The sequence below is a fragment of the Microtus ochrogaster genome, chromosome 7, assembly GCF_000317375.1.
Source record: "Microtus ochrogaster isolate Prairie Vole_2 chromosome 7, MicOch1.0, whole genome shotgun sequence".
In the NCBI taxonomy this organism is placed as follows: Eukaryota; Metazoa; Chordata; class Mammalia; order Rodentia; family Cricetidae; genus Microtus; species Microtus ochrogaster.
In genome coordinates this window covers 15,795,642-15,814,866 of record NC_022014.1, presented here as the reverse complement: position 1 = coordinate 15,814,866, position 19,225 = coordinate 15,795,642, and the positions used below count along the sequence as shown (strand labels likewise).

At 41.8% G+C, this 19,225-nt stretch overlaps 1 protein-coding gene across 2 annotated transcripts in view; it reads left to right on the top strand.

The window, feature by feature from the left end:
- Window positions 1-19,225, top strand: part of Ap2b1 (adaptor related protein complex 2 subunit beta 1) — a 121,241-nt gene that overhangs the window by 6,277 nt on the left and 95,739 nt on the right. For both annotated transcript variants that reach the window (XM_026780203.1, XM_005349362.2), the window contains exons 2-5: window positions 549-608; window positions 7,208-7,313; window positions 12,072-12,207; window positions 15,161-15,406. In XM_026780203.1, coding sequence (XP_026636004.1) covers window positions 572-608; window positions 7,208-7,313; window positions 12,072-12,207; window positions 15,161-15,406 — 525 coding nt within the window. In that variant the 5' untranslated portion in view covers window positions 549-571. The remainder of the gene's footprint in view (window positions 1-548; window positions 609-7,207; window positions 7,314-12,071; window positions 12,208-15,160; window positions 15,407-19,225) is intronic.

The window sequence follows — 19,225 nt, the reverse complement described above, 5'->3', positions numbered from 1 at the left end:
CTTGTAGACCAGGCTGGTCTCGAACTCACAGAGATCCGCCTGCCTCTGCCTCCCGAGTGCTGGGATTAAAGGCGTGCGCCACCAACGCCCGGCAGGCCTCTTATTTTCTGAGACCCTTTTTGCCAGCCGTGTTTAATAGGTTGGCAGAATTGTTTCTGCCTTTGAGCTGAGACAGGGGAGTAACCAGGTTTTTTTTCTGATTAGAAAGTTATGGAGAAATCTTTGGTACTAAGACTTTTTGTCTTAAATGTTTGAGTGAGTGGCTTAGGTGTGTTTACAAAGGTGCCAAGCTTGTCCTTGGAGGCTTCAGTGCCATAAGGGGTTCAGGTTATTACCCTGTTCCATTTGTCCTTCATACTTTGCCCTAGAAGTTCCTTGAGGCAAGTTGCAGTTTTTCTTTCCTGGGCTGCTTGAAGCAGGAATGGTGATGCTAACAGGAGAAGCTACTCCTTTTGTTTAAAAGGTTTTAACTATAGATGGTCTTCAAGTCAGTCAGATGACTTGCTGAGACATACTTTGGCTAACAGCGTTCTTCACTCTTGCCGTAGGTACACTCTAAAGATCCAGAATCATGACTGACTCCAAGTACTTCACAACCAATAAGAAGGGTAAGTAGAACCTGTCCAGTCTTCAGATTGTTCACTTAAATTGCTGGGTTACCTTCCCCAAGTAGAATGTTCTGAAGTTTTTTACATGTATTTGCATCTTCTCATTGGGAATCTGATGTTTCTGCAATTAATTGTGTTTGAATAAGTAATTAAAGTGTAGGGGACTTTTTATGCTCGCTCTCCAGCGCTGGGGATCTAATCTAGCCATCAAGCTACACCTCCAGCTCTTCATCGCCTTTGTGGACAGTAATATAATGTGGGGCTTACACGTGAGTGAGGGCCTAGGAACTAAGGACTTTTCTTGGGAAAATCTGCTTTCCCAAATTGTTTCCAGATGGCAGATTTCTAGAGCTGTGGATGGCCTTCAGTCAGGGGTTGATTAGCGTCACTGTCCTCATCTTACTACGCACCCAGCTGAGCTCGCTTTGTTTCTCGGGGTCAGAAATCTTTGGTTTTATATTCATCAGGTTTTATATTTGTTGAAATATTCTGGGCATGGCACCTATTACTGTGGCGTTTATTGCTCTTGATTTCCAGTGTCTTGGCCTGCTCCTCTGGTGTGTGTATCCTCCAGTGGCTGGAATGTGACAACTTTGCTGGCATAGAATTTGTGTTTACTTGCCTTGAAGTAGTTTCTGGTGTGCTGTCTTGACGCGTAGTTGCCTTTGAGTATGCACCGTGCGCATTTTGCTTGGTACCTTAACACTTGTGGAGGGTGTTCCTGATTAAGTACTCAAATTTCCAATTTCCTCTAAGTCAGAGTGGGTGCCAAGGGTACCTAGTACTCAATTTTGGTTTCTAAATAACATTTTCAGCCTGGCAATGGTGGCACACGCCTTTAATCCCAGCATTTGGAGGCACAGGCAGATGAATCTCTGAGTTTGAGGCTAGCCTGGTCCACAGGCTGAGTTCCAGAATAGCCAGAACTACACAGAGAAACCTTTTCTCAAAAAAACAAAAATAAATAAATACCATCTTTCACTGAAAGGATCCAGAACTCGTTTGGCAAATACTGATTCCGGGGCTGTGTTAAGTTGAGGATGAATATCTTCTAAGTAAGGAACTACTCAGAAAATGATGGGCCATCAAGGACCACCCCCACACCTTAAAGGAACTTCCACTGGCCAAATTTGGGTAATTTGAACAACAAAAAAGTGATTAGAGTAATGGATTATAACCTATTGAATATAATCAAGGCCCTTAATTCAATTCACAGCATCCATATGGTGGGTTACAACTGTTTATAACTGGTCCCAGGGAATCTGTTGCCCTCTTCTGATCTCTGTGGGTAGCAGGCAAAGCATTCATATACACAAAAAATTTAAAAAGCTAAAAAAGACAAAACAAACAAAAAATACAACAACAAAAAACCAGATGCGGTGTTTAGAACTTTATCCATATAATCAATGTTATTAGCACCAACAACAGGTCAAAGTGACACCATTTTCCTTTGGATGTGACGTTCTGTGAAGTTAGCTTGCCAAATTCATAACCTTATTACAATGAGGGAAATCCATGGCAAACTGGACGTGCTTCTCATAATAAGGGTCCTGTACTCAAAAACTCTTATCATGATCCAGTACTCGGGAGGGAGAGGCAAGTAGATTACTGGGAGTTTAGGGTCAGCCTGGTCTTCATAGTTCCAGGCTAACCAGGGTACACATTAAGACCCAGTTTAAAAAATATATCATGAAAATAAATTGTTTCAGATTAAGACTAAAGAGACATGCCAATAAATGTAATTCTTATTCTTAAGCAGAATATGCCCTACAGCTGGGCATGGGGTGGGAAGAACAAGGTCTGTTTAGGTTGCATTGATATTTTAATTAAAATAATTAAGGAAATTTTCTTAACTTTGAAAGACACAAGTTATATATCAGGGCTAAAGATGTATGTAGCTTTAAATGATACAAGAAAAAGGTCTGTGTCTATGTAGAGAATTATAAAGCAAATGCATCAAAATCATAACTGGGATACAATTTGAAGATTGATTTGTTTGTTTTGTGTTTGGTGGTTGGTGATAGGAGATCTTTAAAAATTTGTTTATTTATTATTATTATTTTATGTGTATGGGTACTTTGCCTGCTGTATGTCTGCACCACATGCATGCCTAGTGCCTGTGGAGGCTGAAAAGGACATCAGATTCTCCCTGGAACTGGAGTTATAGCCAGTTATGAGCTGCCATCTCTGTACTGGGATCAAATCCAGGTCCTTTGGAAGAGCAGCCAGTGCTCCTAAGCTCTGAGCCATCTCTCCAATCTCTGTTCTGATCTTTGCTATCTAATCTGGTTTATTTAATGTTGAGTTAGATTCTTACTACTGAGTAACAAAGTTGTCCTAGAACTTGTGTTGTACCCCAGGTTAGCCTGGAATTCACTCTTCTGACATCCTTTCAAGTGCCGGGGTTACAAACACACATCCATCACCATACTAGGCTGAATATTGAGATTTTAAAGGCTCTACAGACATTTTTAATGTGTAGTCAACAAAGAGAACCATTTTTAGCTGCTAGCAGCACTTGGTAGATTTGACTAGTGGAAGGAGTGGGACTGGATAATAAAGTGTGCATGCAAGATACTTTGGCTCTCCTAGTACCTGTTTTTATAGATCTATTCAGTTTCTTCTCTATCTTTATTATTTATACCTCAAAAAACATTAGCCTGCCGGTCATGGTGGCATATGCCTAGAATCTGACCTAGGAGGCTGAGGCAGGATGCTTCTGAGGCTGGATTGGGCTACATAGCAAGACCCTGTCTCACAAATCAAACAGGCCAGGCGGTGGTGGCGCACACCTTTAATCCCAGCACTTGGAAGGCAGAGGCAGGCGGATCTCTGAGTTTGAGGCCAGCCTGGTCTACAAGAGCTAGTTCCAGGACAGGAACCAAAAGCTACGGAGAAACTCTGTCTCAAAAAACAAAACAAACAAAACAAAAACAAAATCAAACAGGGCTACTGAAAAAGTCCTTGTAAAGGTCCTTGTTGAGCAAGCCTGTAAAGGGAAGGAGAGAGCCAATTCTACAAAGTTGTCCCCTGTCCTTTATACACTTAGTATGGCAATCTCTCCCACACATACATCTCACATGCTTGTTGTGCGCGTGTGTGCGCACACACACACAGAGCCATTAAGTCCTTGTTACTCTTTTCAGCTAACTACTTAATCATTTGGATATGTATTACTTTTTCTTCTGCTAATACTTTATGTGCTTTGGTGACCAACATATTATCTATAATGACAGAAAGGTTTTTGTTTTTGCTCTTTATTTTTTAGACAGCGTCTCACTATGTAGCCCTGACTATCTTGTAACTCACTCTGTAGACCAGGATGGCCTCGAGTTCACAGAGATTCTCCTGCCTCTGCCTCCTGAGTGCTGGGATTAAAGGCATACACCACACCTGACCTTTTTTTAAACAGGTTTTTAAAACATACTTGTTTAGCATACCTTCTCTTGTAAAGGTGCAGGTGACATTTATGAAACTTTGAGACATACCAGTTGAGTCACTGCTAGATAATACCATGTTTTTTGAAAATGGATAGAGCGTGTTCCTTTTGCTTCCTGTGCCGCCCACCAGAACCGCCTCTGGAGCAGATTCTTTACATTTTTGCTTGGTTCTGGAATCATTTCAGTTACATCCTGTTTTGATTCTGCAGCTCCTGCTGCTGCTCACAATTCAAACTTTCTGAAACCCTGCTGTTTGCCCTTCACTATTCCAGAAGTAAATGACAGGAGCCCTGAGAACTGCATTTGGCAGCACAGGTCTCGGTGAAGAAGAGAATGACGCTTTTAAAGGCCTAGCCTTTCTGCCAGTGTTATTTCTGTAGTTGTCAGTTAAATGGGGTCATGATTTTTAGAACAATTTGCTTGCCTGCTGGGGATGGATATTGGATATTGATAAGACGTGCTTTTTTTGTGCTCCATTTTTATGTCTCTTGTCAGTATACTTCCTGCCAGGGGCTTCAGGGAGATGACTTAGTGTGCAGACTGGTTGAGGATGTCCAGGTAAAATGAGAATTGAGAACAGTCTGGAAGGTGGTGGACAAGTGCTGTCGGAGACCTCTCGTTCATTTCCCAGACTTCCAGACCTGAACTAATCACACAGAAACGATATTAATTACAATACCATTTGGCCAATAGCTTAAAGATATTTCTAGCTAGCACTTACATCTTAAAGTAATCAATTTCTATTATTCTGTGTATTACCATGAGGCTCTTGGTTTACTGGCAAGGTTCCAGGATGTCTGTCTCCTTTAGCAGCTACATAGTGTCTCCCTGACTCCGCCTTCTTTCCTCCTCTATCTGCTTGGATTGAAAATATTACTCTATTCTGCCCTGCTGTAGGCCAAAGCAGCTTTATTCATTAACCAATAAAAGCAACACATATGCAGAAGGGCCTCTCATACCAGACAAGGGGGCAATATTGTCAAGTTTGAAGGTGTAGATGGGAAAGATGGGTGAGGTGGCACACACTTGCAATCTTAACAGTCTGAAAGCAGAGGCAGAGGATTGCCTATGAGTTAAGAGGCCATCTTAGTTCACATTGTAAATTCCAGGCCCCATCACAAGCAAAACAAACACCAACAAAAGGTGGGGGAAGACATAGAAGGAAGACATGGAAGTAGGCATCAACATGGTGGTGGGGGGAGCTCTCCTTCCAGTCTCCCTTTCCTTTGTCATTTAGGACCATTGCCTTTTTACTTTGTTCCGTGTTCTAAAGACAGATGAGGCTAGAGATGGTGTCTTAAAATAGTGACAACAGTCTTTGACACTTATTGAGTAGCCATTCAGAATTGGTCCTTTAGAAATGGCTTGAAGTTTCACTCGACCTCCTCTTTTCTTGCTTTCTGAGACAGGATCTCATGTGGCCCTACCTGGCCTGGAACGTACTAAGTAGTAATAACTTACTAAAGCTATCCTTGAACCTGTGGCTGTCTTCCTTCCTGCCTTTGCCTCCTAAATGCCGGAAGTACAGACATGTGCCACCATGCTGGGATACATTGAATTGATTGGGGCTGAGCCCTTAAAGTTCTGACAAAGAGGGTGATATTTTCATGTTTATTGTGTTTGTGTGTATGTGTATAGGTGTGTGACACAGTACACGTGCAAATCAGATGACGACTTTCAGAAGTCAGTTCTCTTCACCATGTAGGTTCTGAAGTATCTTTAACCATTTAGTTATATCACTAGTCCTATGTATTTATTGAGGATTTCATACACTTATGATGTATCTTCATGTCCAGGACCACTTCCCCCTTCTTTTTTTTAATAATCCACTGAATCCAGTTGGTACTGCCCTCATTCTTGCCCATGAACATGGGAGCCATCTAGTAGAGTGTAGACAGTCTCAGTGGCTACACCTCCAAAGAAAATGACTCAGCAGTCAACACCTACCTACCGACAGCCCCCAAGCTAGGGGTTGAGCCTCGTGAGTGCCTCCCCAATCCATGCTTTAATGTTGGCTGCCTTGTTGTGCACATAACCACAGGAACTGTGAGCTAAGGAATGCAGTGGCCATCTCATGCACAGAAACAGCACTTCACAACCCTCCTCCCCATCCTCCAGCTCATACGCTGTTTCCATCACTGCTCCTTCTGTGATGCTCTATGAGCCATGGGGCAGGTAAGGTGGTTGATATAGAGATTCCGGTTAAGGCTGAAGACTTGATCGCATATTCTCAGCACTTTGAGTAATTTGGACTCTGCAATAATCAGTGTCTAATTCAAAAAAGCTTTTCTGACCAAGATTGAGAACAGCTCTAACCCCTGAGTATAAATGTGAGCTTGTAGAAGACAAATAGTAAAACAGCAGCAGAATAGCAGGGATAGATTGCCCGCCATGGCCTACAGCCTCCCTGCCCTGGCATTTGACCAGGTTTCCAGTACTGTATTAGTTACTTTTCTCTTGCTATGACAGAATAATGTGACCAGGATAACTTACAGACGGAGGGGTTTCTTTGGGACTTCCAGTTCCAGAGAGATAGGAGTCTGTCACCATCATGGTGTGCAGGCAGGCAGATGGTGATGGTGTGCAGCAGCTAAGCGTTCACATCCAGGTCCACAAACAGGAAGCAGAGAGGGAACAGCGGGAATGGTGCCCTTTGAAACCTCAAAGCCCTCCTGGAGTGACACACTTCGGCCGCTAAGACTGCACATCTTAAGCCTTTCCAAGCCAGCTCCCTACCTTACATTTATTTTCTTTTGAGATCCTTAAAATTCTGCTGTGAGATCATCCTTCAAATACCCTTGGCTATCCTGGAACTCACTCTGTAGACCAGGCTGGCCTTGAACTCACAAATTTGCCTGCCTCTGCCTCCCTGGTGCTGGGATTAAAGCAGGTGCCATCACTGCTGACGCTCTTCGGCTTTCTAAAGAAAGGTCTGCATTACATTTTCAAAGACGACGATTTAAAAGGCTTTAAAAATTTATTGATGGAGTCTTTGTTGGTGGGTCAGTTAATATTCTGGGGCTTTGGGTTGCACATTTCATAATTTTTAAATAATCGTAGTTCAGTGGCTGCCTTGCTATCCTGGTGTCATTTTATATTGCAGTATTCTCCCCGTTCTCTAGTCCTGAGACTACACCTGTTTGCTCTCATCTCTTTTAGGAGAAATCTTTGAATTAAAAGCTGAACTCAACAATGAAAAGAAAGAAAAGAGGAAGGAGGCTGTGAAGAAGGTGATTGCCGCTATGACCGTGGGGAAAGATGTTAGGTAAGGGTGATGACGCTTACACCGCAGAGAGCTCAACCCATTTTTATAGTTCTCACTGCTTTCCTATAAAACCATAGACCACTGAAGTACAATGGTACACGTCTGTACTCCCAGCTGCTTGAAACACTGAGGCAGGAGGATCACTTGAGTCTGAGTTGGGCGCCCAACTTGGACAACATAGCAACTCTATCTCAAAAAAAGCAAACACATAGCCTTTAATCCCAGCACTTGGGAGGCAGAGGCAGGCGGATCTCTGTGAGTTCGAGACCAGCCTGGTCTACAAGAGCTAGTTCCAGGACAGGCTCCAAAACCACAGAGAAACCCTGTCTCGAAAAAAAAAAAAAAAAAAAAAAAAAAAAAAAAAAAAAAACCTATGAGAATGGGGGGTTGTCCCATTGAAAACATCATAAGGAAGTGGCCATGCTTTTATATCAGCTCTGACCTAAGTGTTTCATTAGTTTGCTGTTTTCATTTTTGTTGCTTTTGGATTTAGCGTAAACTGTCTTTAGCCCTGGCACAGGTACATATCTGTGGCCTCAGACAGTTTTAGGAGCTAATAAAAAGCTGCTGAGCTCACATACTCTTTAATTGGGTTAAGCTGGTGTCCTCCGCTGTACGACTCTACATTCTGTTGTCAGATTCCAGGTGAAAGCCAGCACGACCAAAACTGCCTCCATCTTTGTGATTAGTGAGACTTTAAAATGAATAAGGGTCGTCTGCAGCCCCACAGCTTTCTAAGGGCCTCTTCTGAGTCCAGGAGATGAAAGCTTTCTTAATATTTCTATGTTTTTTGCCTCTGTACCATTCTGAGCTGATAGAAAACAGTGGTGGGTGATATTGCCGGATACAGGCCATGGTGCTGGCCTGCATAGTTCTGTTTTTTACTATCAAGAAAAAAGAAGTTACAAGAAAAAAAAAAACAGTTTCATTTAGGATTGTCATTGATGATGCAGTTATTTTATTCAATAGCTGTTTTTTAATGTGGACATTAGAGGACAATTCTCAAGAGTCTGTTCTCTCCTGCCACCTGTGGAGGCCTGGATTAAATCAGGCCGTGCAGCCCATGTGCAAGGACTCTGTTTGCTAAGCCATCCTGCCAGCCCGTGTATGTGTGTGTATGCGTGCGTGCGTGTGTGTGTGTTTGTGTGTGTGTGTGTGTGTAAGCTGTGATTTTAATATACTGTGTGTGATTAGGGGGTTGGAGAAATGGCTCGGTGGTCAAGAGTACTTGTTGCTCTTGTAAAGAACCTGGGTTCAGTTCCCAGCACCCAGAAGATCCAACACTCTCAACACCTTGTGACCTCCTCAGACATCAGACATACATGTGGTGCACATGCATACATGCAGACAAAACACTACTTGTATAAAATAAATATATATGTGTGTGTGTATGTATATATATATATAGAGAGAGAGAGAGAGAGAGAACATTATCTATTTATTTGAAAAAGATACTAAACTATTTTTTCATTTTTTGAGTCATATATTCATATGAAGCTGAATTTTCTTATACTTCGGCTGAAACATCCCACAGCAGAGGTAGTAACGAGGTTCCCGTTGTTTCTACTTAACTAGGTCTTGTAGAGCTTTACGAATGTGTAAACAAGGGGCTGATGAGGTGGATCAGTGGGTAAAGTCGTTTGCTGCAGAGCCTGATGACCCATTGGTTCCCCTGAACCCAGCAGAGAACCACTTTTAGCAGGTTATCTCAGATCTCTGCATATGTGCTGTAGCATGAATGCCCACAAACACATACAAACAATAAGCAAAATGTAAAGCACTGTCATCTTTTTTGATTAAAATACTAATTTTAAAATAATTTATGGGGCTGGAGAGATGGCTCAGCAGTTAAGAGCATTGCCTGCTCTTCCAAAGGTCCTGAGTTCAATTTCCTGCAACCACATGGTGGTTCTGGTGCCCTCTTCTGGCCTGCAGGCATACACACAGACAGAATATTGTGTACATAATAAATAAACAAACAAATAAACAAACAAATAAATAAATAAAATAATTTATGAAATGGGCTTAAGATTTATTTTTTTAAAGATTTATTTATTTATTATGTATACAGTATTCTGTCTGTCTATATCCTTGCTGGCCAGAAGAGGGCACCAGATCTCATTACAGATGGCTGTGAGCCACCATGTGGTTGCTGGGAATTGAACTCAGGACTCTTGAAGAGCAGTCAGTGCTCTTAACCTCTGAGCCATCTCTCCAGCCCTTTATTTTATTTTTGAGACAAAGTCTTTCTATTACATACCTCTGGCCTTCCTGGAACTCACTATGTAGACCGGACTAGTCTCAAACTCACAGAGATTCCCCTGTCTCTGCCTCCCATGTGCTGGAATTAAAGGTGTGTGTTACTATGCCTGGCTTATGTTTGTTAATTTAAGTGAATTCTTGGTCTACTAAGCCTAAAATATTTACTGTCTTGTCCTTTTATGAGACAGGACTAGGAGAAACCTTCCTCAGGGCATCAGGAGCATCAGAAGATGCTGAGCGGCCTCCTGTCCCACCACTGATATCTGGGCTTACTGTTGTTTATGGGGACAGCTCTGAGCCTTTGGTCTCGGCATTCACTTTCCCTGAGATCTCCAGAAAACTTTTGTTTGTGTGATTTATACTTATTGACATTCAAACAGGAAAAACTGAGAAAGTTTTGAAGTGCTAGTTATTCCTCTTGAAGTAATAATAATAAACCTTTGAAGTCTGCTATAATTTTCTCTTGTTGGTGCTGAGAATTGAACCTAGGGCCTTGCCTACAATAGGCAAGTCCTTCTTCACTAAACTCCTTCCCAGCCTTCTTTTTCCTTTTTATTTCAAGAGAGTCTCACTATGTTGCAGAGGCGGGCTTTGAACTCTCCCTGAAGCACAGGCAGGCCTTGAACTTGCAGTCTTCCTGCCTCAGCCTCCCAGAAGCTGGGGTTCAAGCATGCACCAGTGTGCCCAGCTTCAGTCTTCTTGTGAAGGTTGTTAGAATTACTTAGAGTTGTAAGCATACCGTTGAATAATGTTTTGTAATTACTCACTGGTTTTGCAGCCTTTCTGCATCTCTTTAAGGCCAGAGAGATGGCCTGATGATCTGAAACCAGTCACTAGGGTCCATGTGGTTCCTCCATATCTGCACAGACCAGATACACTTGAGTATTTCCTTTTAAAAAAATGATACCATGTTTATGACTTAGAAAAGTTTCTGTATTATGCTTTTATGTATGTACAAGACATATTATGCAAAATATACTGACATTTGTGGTCTTTTCCCCTATATTTGTAAGATATATAAAACTAGAGTCTACAAAGTATTCTAATAAAGCTTTGGAAAGGCTGTTTGCTAACTTTCTAGTTAACTTGTATTTTTAAAATATGACTCATTTTAGAAGCCTGACTTGGAATTCAATCCTTTAAGGCTAATGATGCTATTTTATGAGTGCATCTAGACATTCCAGTTCTTATAAGAGAATGCTAGGTTGTGAAATGATGGTTGGTATTGGGAAATCAATAGACCACTTATTTGATAATACTTCAATTGTAAGTGCATAGTGCTTTCTAAAAGTAAATAAATACTCCCAAAAGAGAATAAGGACACTTTGGAGAAATTATTGATTCCAGATCTTTATTAAAAAATTAAAACTTGAATATTTGAAAAATCATAGAAACATTTGAAAATATAGGGTCATATCACAAGAACCTGGGCGCCACCTAAGTTCCTACTGGTCAAGGGTGGAGGAAAATGAGCATTAAAGCATTGGAATGCTTTGATACCACCATGAACTAATGTGAAAATTGTTATTTTTCTTTCAGTTTAATAAAGCTATTTTTTTAAAAAAAAATGCCTAGCTTATTATAGATGAAACAACATAATGTAAGCTGAGTGTGGTGGTTCACATCTGAAAACCCAGCCCTTGGGAAACTGAGGTAGGATAATAGTGAGGTCAAGGTCATCTGGCCTACATAGTAAGTTTCAGGTCCCCCTAAACTATAGACCCTGCTCAGAGAGCCAAGCCCTAGGCATGTGGCTCGGTAAGAAATATGTCTGTGATTCATTTTAAAATCTTTCCAGGATTTGGAACATAGGTCAGTAACAAAGCACTTCCCTAGGATGTGTGAGGCTCTGGGTTTTGTCTCTGTCACTGAACAAGGAATCTAGAGTCAGTAGTGGGAATGAGGTTCGAGGGTATATGTGAGTCAAAATGGAGCTGTATCAGCATTTGTGGGTAATGTAGATGTTGGGCTCATTCTGTTGCTCTCAAATTTTTCATAATAGTTTCTCCACTCCACAAAAGCTTTGAGAGAAAGAACTAAGGATATAGCTCAGTAGTAAAGTTCTTGAAACCATGTACAAGGCCCTGAGTTCAGCCTATGCACTACAAAACTAAACAATCTAGAGAGCTGACAGTCTGTAGTACGATTGATTGATTGATCGATCGATCGATTGATCGATCGATCAGTTGGTTGATTGGTTTTTCAAACAGGGTTTTTCTGTCGAACAGTCCTAACTGTCCTGGAACTCACTTTGTAGACCAGTCTGGCCTCAAACTCACAGAGACCCACCTGCTTCTGCCTCCCAAGTGCTGGAATTAAATGTGTACACCACCACTGCCTGGCTTATTTTTATTTTAGTTACTCATTTCCGTGAAAATGAATTGTCACCATTGTCCTCTTGTCAAATGGCTCTGGAATCCAAGGCCGTCACCTCATTATCTGTGAACAGCTTAGCACTGACACTGCTTCACTCATTTCTTCCTCTTCTCTCCTCAGCTCTCTCTTCCCAGATGTGGTGAACTGTATGCAGACTGACAACCTGGAACTGAAGAAGCTGGTGTACCTCTATTTGATGAACTATGCCAAGAGTCAGCCAGACATGGCCATCATGGCTGTCAACAGCTTTGTGAAGGTAGTTTCCCCAAGGACTCAATCTTCAGAGTGGCTTTCCTTCATTTGTGTCTGTATTGCAGACAGAAACCTGTGTTCTAGGGACAAAGTCCTGCAGGGAAGTCCTAGCAGAGGGCAGGACTTTCACTTTGTAAGCGTTCTGTACATCAATGTGGAGCAGCCAGGGACATTGAAACCATGTCAGAAGCCTTCTGCTCGTGGGGCTTGGTCCATCCATCCTTGCCAGATGAATAAAAGAAAGCTTGGTGATCCTCAGTGTCTCGCTTCCAAGGCTAACGGGCATAGGGTATTTCATCCTAATAGATAGCTGCTGACAGAGGTTGGACAAACCATCATATTGTTACCTGAGGATTTGTTCTATCTTTCCTGGGAGTTAGGGTTAGGACTCAGAAACACTACTGCAGGAGGTGCTACTTGTCTTTGATTTGGTAGGCCTTACAACATTGGATTAAGTATTTTTTAAGGATTTATTTTGTTATTTGTATGTGAGTGCAGAGGCCAAAAGGTTTTGGATCCTCTGGAGCTGGAGTTACAGGCTGTTATAAACTCCTGACATGGGTTCTAGGAACTGAACTTGGATCCTCTAGAAAAAACAGCAGGTGATTTTAACGGCTGAGCCTCCCTTCAACCCATGATTAACTACTTTTATTATGCAAATTAAAAATATTCACGTAGGGGAAATAGTAAAATATTCATCTTGTGATTTATTTTTTAGAAATAACTACTGACACATGGCCACTATTGTTGAATTTATATCCCTGTACATAAAACACTCTTCTGACCCCAGCTCCTCTCTCAGCATCATTTTCATGCTTACATTTGTCAGAGTCAGACCGTAGGATCTCAGTCCTTCCATCCTGCTCTCCTCCCTAGCCCAGGGTCTTTCTCTCTAGCCCAGGCTGAGCCTCCTCCCTTGGCCTCCTCTCATTTTCCGCTTCCGTCCATGTGCTAGAGTTCTAGGCATGGGCTGCCACACCTGACTAGGATCTGTTTTTAAAATCATGACCTCACTACTATTGTCACAGACTCTAAAACTGACAACGCCAAACTTCGTGAGTTTGAAGCCTGCCTAGCCAGGAGACCCTGACTCAGAAAGCCTAATAAGGAGTGATACAGTTTCCTTGCTGCCATTGCGTAGTCAGAGTTTTCTGTCATTAGCTGGGATGGGCTTGGAGGTACCTTAATCACCTTACTACCGCTTTGTGTCTGCAATAGATTCTGTCTTTTAAAAACATCAGACATTTCCAAAATTAACCTCTGTTTGAACTTTGAAAATTAACTGGTAAACTTTTTATAGGCTTTTTCCCTCGTGGTTTTCTACATTTGCACACAGACCACAACTTTTCATTTTGGTTTTTTTTGGGGGGGGGGGGCAAATGATTCTTTGGTAGAACATATTATAGGGAAGATTTTTGTTCAAATTTTTGAAAGAGTTGAGCATAAATGTACATGACTTGAAGAGAGTTTTCTTATTTTGAGACAAAGTTTTACTGTCTAGGCCTGACTATCCTAAATCTTGCTGTATAGACTAGGCTAACCTCAAACTCAGAGATCCACCTGCTTCTGCCTCTAGGGTGCTAGGATTAAAGGCATGCACCACCATGCCCAGCCTAAAGAAATTGTTGAGACAGGAATTTTAAGAAAGTATTCTTGGCCAGGAGATTATGACAGGTGCCTTTAATCCCAGCACTTGGGAGGCAGAGGCAGGTGATCTAATGAGTTCAAGGCCAGCCTGTTCTGGGAAAACCAGAGCTGCACAAAGAAACCCTGCCTCATAAACAAACAAACAAACAAATAAAAAGAGAGAGACGGGCTGGAGAGGTGGCTCAGAGGTTAAGAGTACTGGCTGCCAGAGGTCCTGAGTTCAATTCCCAGCAACCATCTGTAATGAGATCTGGTGCCTTCTTCTGGCATGCAGGCATACTTGCAGACAGAACATTTATTCTCTGTCAGTGTTTTGCCAATGCTTTGTTTGGAAAAACTCTGTTGTAAAGGAGACTGCTTGCTGCTGAGGAGCCCAGAAAGCCCACTTTGCTGCTTAGCTGGACGTGTGCTTCTGTCAGGCCCCAGCCAGATCATAGCACATCTTTGTTTTGTTCTGTAGGCCTCCTGCAGTTGTGTTCTTTTTTTACTTGGTTGTTACAGATTGACAGTGGAGGTGATATAACCTTTCCAATTCTTTTTTTCCTGAACAAGAATAGAAGAAAGGGGTCATATCTGTTAGGCAAGTCCACTAATAGTTCTAGGGGTGGCCACACCGACTTACCAGACTCGTGCCTAGTAAGATTGAGTCCTTTTGGACCTTTCCTCATTGTGTGTATGCAGCACTTAAAAGATTTTTTTCTGGGGCTGGAGAGATGGCTTTTGGTTAAGAGCACTTGCTGCTCTTGCAGAGGACCCAAGTTCTATTCCCAGCACTCACATTCGGTAGCTCATAACCCCTTGTAACTCCAGTTGCAGGGGCTTTGACACCCTCTTGTGGCCTCTGTGGGTACCTTTACGTAAATAAGCACATGGCACCTGTACACATTCATAGCATAAATCCTTATTTTACTTTAGATTTATTTAATGTGTGTGAGCGTTTTATTTACATGTGTCTGTGTACCATGCACATGCTTGGTGCCTACAGAGGTTGGGTCCCCTGGAACTGGAATTATGGGTGGTTGTGAGCTGCCGTGTGAGTGCTGGGAATCAAATCTAGGTCCTCTGCAAGAACAAGTACTTTTAACCTCTGAGCCACCTCTCCAGCCTTGATAAATTTCTTAAAAAACAAAAAACAACTTTTTTTTTCTAAGCTCTTGAGTAGACAACTAAGACCTTTAGGAAAAGAATAGCATGAGAGATTGGATTCTCATGTAGAATATACTAGAAACTTGCAAGGTTTATGTCAACTGGAGTATTTACTTGTAATCATCTTGTATTCATGTAGTTGCTTTTTCTTTTTTCTTTGGTAGGATTGTGAAGATCCTAATCCTTTGATTCGAGCATTGGCAGTTAGAACCATGGGGTGTATCCGGGTGGACAAGATTACAGAATATCTCTGTGAACCCCTCCGCAAGTGCTTGAAAGATGAAGACCCCTATGTTCGGAAAACAGCAGCAGTCTGTGTGGCAAAACTCCATGATATCAATGCCCAGATGGTGGAAGACCAGGGATTTCTGGATTCTCTGCGGGATCTCATAGCAGATTCAAATCCAATGGTAATTCATTGTGCTTTTTTTTTTTTTTTTTTTCGAGACAGGGTTTCTCTGTAGCTTTGCAGCCTGTCCTGGAACTAGCTCTCGTAGACCAGGCTGGCCTCGAACTCACAGAGATCCGCCTGCCTCTGCCTCCCGAGTGCTGGGATTAAAGGCGTGCGCCACCACCGCCCGGCTCATTGTGCTTTTATAAAGAGAGCAACATTTAAAACGAGCCCTTTCCAAGGTGTGCCTAGCACATGTTTTCTTTGAGACATTGACCACAGGGTAGTTATGGGAAATAGTTTTGTGTAATATATAGATGGTATATTTCATATCCCTGGGTGTTTTTATTTTTAGAATTAGTTTTTCAGATAGTGATCTGTGGTATATCTTGTATGAAATTAAAACTAAATCAAAAGAATCTGTATTTGCCAACTATTGTAATGTATTCTCAAAGAACTCTAAGATAAAATTGATTGTGTTCTGTGTATTTAACAGCCAGAATATAACGCTTAATTTTTTTTTTTTTTATTTGTTTGGTTTTGGCAGTGCTGAGGATGAAACCCAGAACCTTGTGCAAGTACCTTATTTCCAAGCTAAAGCCCCATCTCAAAGCTGGAGTTTATTTTCTTCTTGACATCTTTATATTTTGTTTGAACCACTTTGCAGGATTAAGAGTAGGTGTGGAGGGCTGGAGCAATGACTTCCAGTAAGGTGTCATCGCCACTATTAGAAAATGAACCCCGCTTTTTGGTTTACTTTCCCATGCAGTACCACCTGGCACCCTTTTTAAAAATTATATAAAGAATTGAGTCTGTATAGCCATACTTTTTTTTCTTTTTACATTACTTTGCATGTGTGCATGTGTGTGTGTTGAAGTGAGTATTGCCATGGTGTGCTATGGCTCTCTTTTCCTACAATGTGAGTTCCAGGGATCAAACTCAGATCCTTGGTCTCTTGGTTTTAAGCGTCATTAGTGCAAAGCCATCTCACCAGTCCTAGCAATGCCAGTTTTAATGGACTGCTTAGCTGGTACCAGTGTACCTTTGCCATTGTTGGTGGTTCACTCTGTCATTCTGAGCAACCATCTTTGAAATTCTCTATCCAAGGACAGATGAGGTGATAAAGTTCTAAGCACCAACTAGACAGGCGGAATATCTTGTACCCTGTGGAAACCTATTAAATATTCAGTGAAGCTAAGAATGGATTGAGGCAAAAAATAAACTCCGACTCCCACAAGCAATTCTAGGTTGACGGGGAAAAGGCACCTCTACACTCATGTAATTCTTCCATATGAAACCTGTTAAATTTTAGAGTGTGAGGAATGGAAAGCACAGCAATCAGGTTTTTTGTTTGTTTGTGAGGAAACAGGATTTGAGATCCAGGTAACCCTGGAAGATCTGTATCAGGTCAGCTGGCAGCGTGCATGCCTCGTTTGCTGACCTCATCTAAGCTTCTTTCGCAGAGGAGAGGTCTTGATTTTTTTTTAAATACAGTGCATAGTACTTTCACAAATATAATAAATGGATTTATTTATCTTTGCCAGATTAAATAACTATCAATATAGTCGAATCCTACTTGTTTCCTTCATTACCTGGTTGTATGTAATTTAAACAGGCATTGGTGGATGGTTTCTATTTAAACTTAATATAGTATACATACTAAACCAATGTTCCCAAGAGTTGTCGTCGTTGTTTGTTTTCACTGTCCAGTCTAGAATGTGTTGGAACTCATACAGCCTAGGTCAACCTTGAACTGTCAGTCTCAACATCTCAGACTCTTTTTTTTTTTTTTTTTCATCTCAGACTCTTGAAGTCTGGGATTACCATCACTCCTGACTATTGGTGACACTTTTTAACTTATTTTTATAACAACAAATGGAGAGGTGATTTGAAGAGACTTTACAATATGTTTGAGGAGACTTATAGAAAATAAGTTAAGGTTACTTCGTAGGCTTATGAGAAACTCACATTCTGGGAGGCCTCTCCCACTGAAAGAAACCATTTTCTTCACATCCCCCTAGACTATTTTAGTGTCTTTTATTGTTGGCTTACAGTTACCGGAAAGTAACTTTAAGTAAACGCTAGCATTGGCGCCCTGGTTTTCCTTTTATTGGTGGGATCAGATGTAAATAACAAGTAGACCAAGTGCATGAGCGACAGTGACATTCAAGGTCTAGTGGTGGCGTGGAGCACACTCGCTCAAACAACTCAGAAGCTTCTGAGGCTTTTGTTTCTCTCGAAAAGGAATATTTAATTTGTAATGCCTGTGTGCTAGGCACAATGATGGTGCTTTTATGTAAACTATTTCACTTGTTTTCATGTCTGTCAGAAGCAGAAGACTTTCCATGTTTCAGATCAAGAGATGTGCACTCCAGAGGCTGCTGTCTGGATAGGATGTGGCTAGTTGTAATGCAGCCAGGATTGCAGCCTGGCTGAGTCCCAAACCTATTCCTGATCACCACCTTCATGGATTTATGTGAAGAAACAAGCTTAAGTGTATACATACCCCACACGCGTTAGGTCTGTTGTGTTTTCATGTTTCAAAATGGTTTAGAATTGAATACATGAAATTCTTTAATTATCTGTACACCATTAATTACTACGAAGTCATCTTCTTTCTCTAATTGTGGATCTGAGTCCTTGTCCCTTGTTTGAGTGATTTTCTTCCACCTTTTCTCAGGCTGTCCCACACGGTGGCAGCACTGCACCATGTCTTAAAGGACATGAGATTCCCACCTTAGAGTTCTTACAGTTCAGAATGGCTTCCTAGAAAGAAAAGCACTGTAACATTTACAGGCATGACTTCAAATCCTTTGGGGGGGGTGGAGGGGCTTTTCAAGACAGGGCTTCTCTGTGTAACCTCCCTGGCTGTCCTGGAACTCATTCTGTAGACGAGTCTGGTCTTGAATTTACAGAGGTCAGTTGCCTCAGCTTCTCAAGTGTTGGGATTAAAGGCGGGTGCTGCCACTACCTGGCCAAAATCTTAGTATGAGAATACAGTGGAAATCAGGAGCTGACAGTGCTTGGAGTCAGATCAGCTCTGAGTACTAGCATTGCTGTGCCTTGCAATAAGTAATAGAACTTTTTTTTTTCCTTCTGTCATTTTTAGGGGTTCCTTCGATACCCCATTTTCCTGTAGTTATTTCACTACTTTACTTAAAGCCGATTCTCAGTGTCCTACTTGCCAGAGGAAAGGCTAGCTTTGAGATAATATTTCTTGACTCTGTTTAGTGCTAGTGTTACGCTAATGTTGCTTAATCTTCCTAGTTCCTCTTCTGGAAAATGAGAGATACTGTCTTCAAGAGTTGGGAGTATACAGGTTAGAGAGAAGGCTCAATGGTTAAGAGGGTGTGTTGCTCTCCAAGTTTGGCAGCTTCTCCATCATAACTGCCTATAACTCCAGCTCTGGTGACTCCTACACCCTTGTCTTGCCTCTGAGGGCCCACACTCACATATGAGTGCGTGCGCGCGCGCGCGCGCACGCGCACACACACACACACACACACACACACACACACACACACTAAAAAAATTTTAAATATAAAAAAGCTTAGGCCAGGCCTAGTTAATGTGAAGGTGAAGGCGTAAGTCACAAACAATCCCACACCAGTTTGGAATTATGATTAATAGAATGGTTATTTATTTAAAGGGGAAAAATTACAGATCACTGTCCCACACAACAGCCCTCTGCACAATCAGGAAGGGAGTCTAGTCTCCTGAAGTGGAGCAGGAAGCAAGAGAGAGAGGAAAGGGAAGTGGCCGCTTTTTTAAAGGGAGAGAGACTACACCCCAATGGGCTGGTATCTCAACGGCTATTGGCTGAAGGAGCGGAAGGAGC